General features: G+C 39.7%; 1 protein-coding gene across 1 annotated transcript in view; it reads right to left on the bottom strand.

Moving 5' to 3' along the window:
- Positions 1-6,214, bottom strand: part of EPB41L3 (erythrocyte membrane protein band 4.1 like 3) — a 40,502-nt gene that overhangs the window by 20,038 nt on the left and 14,250 nt on the right. Inside the window, exons 8-9 of the mRNA XM_029086362.1 lie at positions 5,515-5,690; positions 3,149-3,315 (exon numbers count right to left, since the gene is read on the bottom strand). Of these exons, the coding sequence (XP_028942195.1) occupies positions 3,149-3,315; positions 5,515-5,690 (343 nt within the window). The remainder of the gene's footprint in view (positions 1-3,148; positions 3,316-5,514; positions 5,691-6,214) is intronic.

The following is a 6,214-nucleotide window of genomic DNA, read 5'->3' as shown; positions in this document are numbered from 1 at the left end:
GTGGGTGCCAGATGCTTCCCACCTATGCCTTGGACAATCTCAGCAGCAACAATGAAAACCTTAAGGATTTTAAAACTCTATGTGCTCAAATTCCTCCATTCCAGTATTAAAAAATAAAATAAAATAAATCTAGGTCCAAAACCTAAATAAAACACATTCTGGTTTGGGGGAGGGGGGGCACAAATCTGTATGTCAGTAGTTACCGATGGACCAAACTATACCAGCTCCCATTGCTGCCCAGGCTGGTCCCCACTGGGTGCCTGCACAGCCCTGCCAGGGGGCTGCTCCCCTGCTGTGTGCCCTGCTGCCCCCAGCTCTGCTGCGCCCCATTACTTCGGAGCACAGGGAAAGAAGGGAGCTGAGGGTTTTGGCTAGGCAGACCCCGTGCTCTCTCGCTGGAGATCTGAAGGGGGGCTGCCCAGAGAGAGGTCTGTGCCGCAAGGAGCCACATCTCCTCATAGTCAAAAAGTGACTATTTACCCACAGCAAAGAGGTAAAGATGTATGCAATGCTTTTGCTACAGATTTTAGCACAGTGCAAAGAATACTGGCTACTAACAAGCAGGACTGGCTTTGATACACCACTTGTAGGGCATTCAACCAGTCTTTAAGGCCATTTAATGACAAAAATTGGTAGTCAGAGGGAGGTGATTTTTTTTCAGCAGGATGGGTGACCACCACCTAACATGCTCCCTGCAGGTAGCCATGACTGCTCTTTACAAGGACAACAGCCATTGCCACCAAAATACTCCAGAACAACAGACCTGCCCTGACACTGATGGATTAAAGATGTTTTGGCCACAGTCAACTAGGTGCACTTAGCTAAGTGGCACACTGGCTCCATGACCAAACCCTAAGTGCTCCATCCATCATGCATCTCCCTGAGGAGTTATAAACAGCATTTCACCCCCACTGCCACTCCCAGAGCCCCAGAGCAGAATGGCTTCAAAGCCAAAACAGCATTTGCCTGTACAAGTTGGTGCCAAATCTAAGCCAATAAGCAGGATTTAGACACAGGTTGCACCAATGCTAGCTACTAAGCCTAATCTTTAACAGTAGGAATGGGACTTAAGCCCAATATTTATGCGTAACAGCTCCTTCCCTCCACTTGAATATTTTGCTTCTCTCTCTTCTCTAACCAGAACAGTTAAAAACCCTAATCTATCAGGTCAGGGAATTTCTACTCCCAAATTAAACAACCAAACCCCAAACTAACTTCAAATTGCTTATGAATGTCTTCTTTATGGGCTTAATGCAGTAAGCTCAAGTCAAAATTTAATGCTGATGGACTCACAGGACTTTATGTGAGCTAAATACACAAAACTTCTCTTTATATTGCAAAGGCAAAAAAGCCAAAGTAAATTTATTCTTGCAGACACAGACTATTCACTTATTGACATCTTTGCAGTGTTAATATTTATAATAACTTCTGGTACTTAAATACATATGGATAAAACAAAGGAAAAATGTCTTAGTGGAGAAGCTGAAAACCTACCTACAAAATTTATATACCCTTAAATAGGAATTTGATTTCAAATTTGTGCTGTGTTTCCTGAGACCCTATTATCTTTTTAATGAATGATGAAAGTGTTAGTAAGTCCAGAGGAAGCAGGACTGAAATCTCTATAGGCTTACAGAACTGAAGCTCTATTAGCAGGTGCTTTAAACAGAACCCACCTCTTGGGGTGGGGGGTGAGGGCTCTAAAAATAATTAATTTGTGCATGTTTAAATACCACCACAATATTGTCCTAAACCCATCTTTGACTATTTCTAGCCATATATAAGGAACACAGAATCTTCGCAATGCAGCTGATCTCTCCATCGACCTAAATTAACAAAACATTTTGGAACAGAATTAGTTTCTATTGGTTATTTTCTACATATTTGATTTTCATCAATGTTTGTCCATGCAGAAATTAATGAAGTTTCAAGAAGACCTCAGTTAAGTTTTCCAGAGATTATTTTTTTAATGCTACAATTATAGTCCATATTTTCAAAAGAAAATCTTTTCTCATCTGCAATTTTCAGTATTTCAATTTGTTTCTGATTTTTGGTACCTTAATTGAAGGTCTTTTTGAGGACTTGATCCTTTAGCTATGTAGCTCATTGTGGCCTTATATGGTAAGGTTAGAAGTTTGGGTTCCAATATTTGCATGCATGAGTTTTCTTGGTGTAAAGGTATACATCAAGGTTTTTCCCCATTAATGAACAGGGTAAATCTGACTTGTTTAGCAAGTGCATTCCATAGCACACTTTTTGAATGGTATCCTAGATTCAATATTTCATATTCTGTTTCCTTTTCCTCAATGTAAAAGAAATGGAGGACATTTTACACCTGATCTTTTCTGATTCTACCTTATTTCTCTTCACTGTCAAGCTCTGAAATTCAGTATGTTCTCTGTCCCTCTGTTTAATTTACCCTGTCTTAATAATTCAGTAGATATAATGCACAACCATGTGTCTACGTCTATGTAGTGGTGGTGGGATTGGAGATGGTGAGGAATGAATCAAATTTAACAACTGAGCCAAGAATTATCAACAAAAACAGTTTTCTTCAACGCAAAACTTCAAATGAAGGAAACAAATCCTTTTCTAAGACAGGAAAAAAAAAAAAAAAGCTTCTAAGAGTATATTAGTGCCCAAAAGTGAATAGAGAAAAATGCTCATTGAAATATATGCAAGGAAACAAGAGTGTTATGAGAAGTAAATGAGAAAAATACAGTTGTTTAAAGCACAGAGCTACACACAAGAACAAAGAACTATTTTGTTGCTTTGTCAAAAAAAAAAGAAAAAAAAAAAAGATGCCCATACTGAAATCAAAATATGACTGAAGACCAAAGGAGCAAAATGTGCACTGCTGGACTACTTTTGGGTATTTCCTAAGGAGCTCTAGAATGCTATGTAAAAAACACTGTGCTGACTGTTAAACAGATTTCAAGAAACAGTTTGAGGAAGGAATTTACTTTTACAACATTATATGACATGCGAAAGGACAATAAAAATACTGATTTGAGACATGTACATATAACTCTGTATGTTCTAGTTTCCTTTCACAGAACTAGGTATCTCCTCCCTCCCCCCCTCCCTAACAATTCTGCATTTCTCTCTCCAGGCAGGTCAGTTCATTACAAAACCTTCAAAACTCTACCTTGGTGTCATGGCGTATTGCCGAGACCGGGGTGACTTCCTCTTCTCTTTTCTTTTTGCCTTCTTCATCATCTTTCTCTTCTTCTGCCTTTTTCTCTGGAGTCACAGTGGTTATCAAGTTGGTCTGAGAGATGCCCTTTGTTGTGGCGTACTGGCCAGTACCAACCTCTGCAGCAGACACAGAATCCTTCATGTACATTTCATGGTTTTCATTCACTGATGCTAAAAGCAAATATTTAAAGAGGGAAAATCTGAAATAGCTTTTGCTGAGAAGCTGCACAAAATTAAAAAGCTGGGTTAGTAAAACATTTGAGATATTGCTGAAAACACAACTATGTCATGTTTCAGGAAACCAAAAGCATGTGCATACATTTAAATAAACTGTTTACTTGAAATAAAGCTTGTAGCTCTTATATGCATATACATATATTATGGATGTGTATACACACATTACTGTAGCTAATGTGTGCATTACACCGTTGTTAAATGTTAGCAAGCCATTAAAAGTGCTACTGTAGTAAAACATCAGAAAAAAACCAGTGCGTTGCCACTTATCAGGCAAGAAACATAAGGAGAACCAGCTATGACATCAGCCGTGGGGGTGGAAGAGGTTTTTTAGGAAATTTGTCAGAATATAAAAATGCAGCTCAAATGCATGGCAAGTAACGTGCTGCATCACAGAAAATGACAATGTTGATGTAACACAGGCATAACATCTGAGAATCAAGAAAGGGAATCTTTGTATTATCAAGTATTAAAGTCTGTCAGTTAAGTGAGCTCATTATCCTAAAAAATTCTGGGAAGTGATGGCAATCAATTAAGTGGATCAAATCAGAATATTTTAGGATGTAAACGTTTGATAATTCAGCAAACTTAAATATATATAAATGATTTTGAAAGAAACAGTAAATTTACAGACAGAGTGTTATCAAAATATTAATAATATACCCAGACGCTGCTCTTGACTTTTGTGTAAGTAATTTCTAAGTCAATAGGACTATTCAAATTTATAAAGTTACATTTATCTGTAAAAAATGACAGGGCTGGGATCACAGTGTAATCACAATGCAGAATGTTACAGTCATATTTGCATTATAGTAACAACATTAGTGCAGAAATCATAAGCATTGATTAAAAAACCTCTTTTCCCCATTTGCACTTACGCAAATTAACATCATAAAAACCTTGCAGAGTCTAACAAATGCTGGGGAAAAGCGTTTCAGATATCTCGTCTCTTGGGAATGAGCTTAGGAGGCGGGCAAAAGCAAAGGGAGTAGAGGGAGACATCTTGTTTAGATGTTACAAACAAAACAACGCAGAAGGATAATTTCTGCTTTCAAACACATGCACAGCAATCAGGTCACCAGTTGCTTGGTAACGAGCAAGAAGCACATCAGAATTAGAAGATTCCAAAATAATTAATGACAAGCAGCACCTTTAGGGGGAGAAAAGAAGGCTTGTCACTAGTACTTTTAAATCAAAGCTTCTCCCGCTCCCCACCATCACCTATATTCATTGCAATTTGTTTGTGATATTCTGCAGGAGAATTCACCTTTTTTAAAAAAATACCGTAGCAATTCTAAATTTAGTCTCGCTATTTTTCTAAAAAAAATAAAATAAAATAAAATAAAAAGTACAACCTCTTTTTACTCAATAGCTCAATAGTAACAGCTGATGAAGTAGCTGAGACTCTGAATCACATGCTGGTGTAACGTAAGGGAGCAGCAGAACCATGACCTCCATGAACCACGGAGAAAGAGAGCAGAAGGACAGACATACTATTAACCTGTGTGTATTACTCTCCATCTCACTTCTTCAAAAGTCATGTATGGAAAAAGCCTGTTAGAGCTCATCTGACTAGGACACGAGGTAATCAGAAACAAGTGTTATCACTTAATCAAGGGAAATGATTCATTTATGAATTGTAACATATACTTAAATGAAAAACCTACACAGGAAAAAAAGCCAAATTAAACCAAAACCCAAATAGTTACTCATGCAAACCCTGAAAAAGTGTTGAAGCCTGACTTGCTCAGGCAGGCAGGTCCAGGCTGGGAGGTCCAGGCGCCCCATCCTTCCCCAAAGCAGAGGAGCACTTTGCAGGTCTGAGGCCAAGGAGAGAATATCCACGAAGAGTGGGTTCCCAAGGACCTCCTCCAGGCAAATGCTTTGTAAGGACTGCAGCAGGACATTTAACATAGTATTTCTCTGCATCCTCCCCTACCCCTGCAGTGAATGTGCAGGTACTCACAGCCTCCACTCAGCTGAAGCTCAAGGAGATGAGATGACAAAAGGTTTATTACCTAATCTAAAACAGTGACCACGGTGATGGCAACTTTTGACAAAGTTAATTGAAGAGGACCTTACCCCCATCTAAGCTGCGAGACATAGTGTAACGTTTACTAGAAGAGCGCTCAAAGTAAGGTGCAGGACGGTCAATGAGGGCACTGGCTCGTCTCGTCTGGGCCTGTGTCCGACCACTGTAGCGGAACTTGGAGCCCAGCGTCAGGAACTTCTTTGGAGGTGCTTCTGGCAGCAGGAGCCTGAAACACACCAAGCAGTGCACCCGTTACTCCCTCTCCTTCAAAAATCAGTTGACTATTTCTGCAGAGGAGAGAAGACAACTGTTGGGTATCACTCTCCATCGTAACCTGTGCCTCCTGGGTCTGTGGGTATGTCCCGGTTTTTGCTAGTATAAGGTTAATTTTCTTCTTAGTAGCTAGAAAGCACTGTGTTTTGGTTTCAGTAAGGATTGTTATGAGAACAACGTTGATAACTACAAGGACACCCTGCTTGGGCAATTTCCAAGAACAGACAACTGCAAGGGCTGGGTGGGGGGCGGCAGGGTAGAGAATAGTTTTACTTATTACTGGTGGCAGTCAGTAAAACCCAGAATTCACAGTTGGATATGCCAATAAGATATTCCATATCATATTACATCATGAAATTCCAGAATTGACTGGAAAGGGGGGGATTCTCTGGGGAATCGCTTGGGCTCACTATTCCAGGATTGCGATTTCGATTTTGGGGTTCCTTTTATCAGCGGGTGGTGAGCAATTGTACTGTG

The sequence above is a fragment of the Antrostomus carolinensis genome, unplaced genomic scaffold (genome assembly GCF_000700745.2).
Source record: "Antrostomus carolinensis isolate BGI_N321 unplaced genomic scaffold, ASM70074v2 scaffold15608, whole genome shotgun sequence".
Lineage (NCBI taxonomy): Eukaryota > Metazoa > Chordata > Aves > Caprimulgiformes > Caprimulgidae > Antrostomus > Antrostomus carolinensis.
The sequence above is the reverse complement of the archived record's forward strand: the minus strand, read 5'-3'. Positions and strand labels throughout refer to the sequence as shown.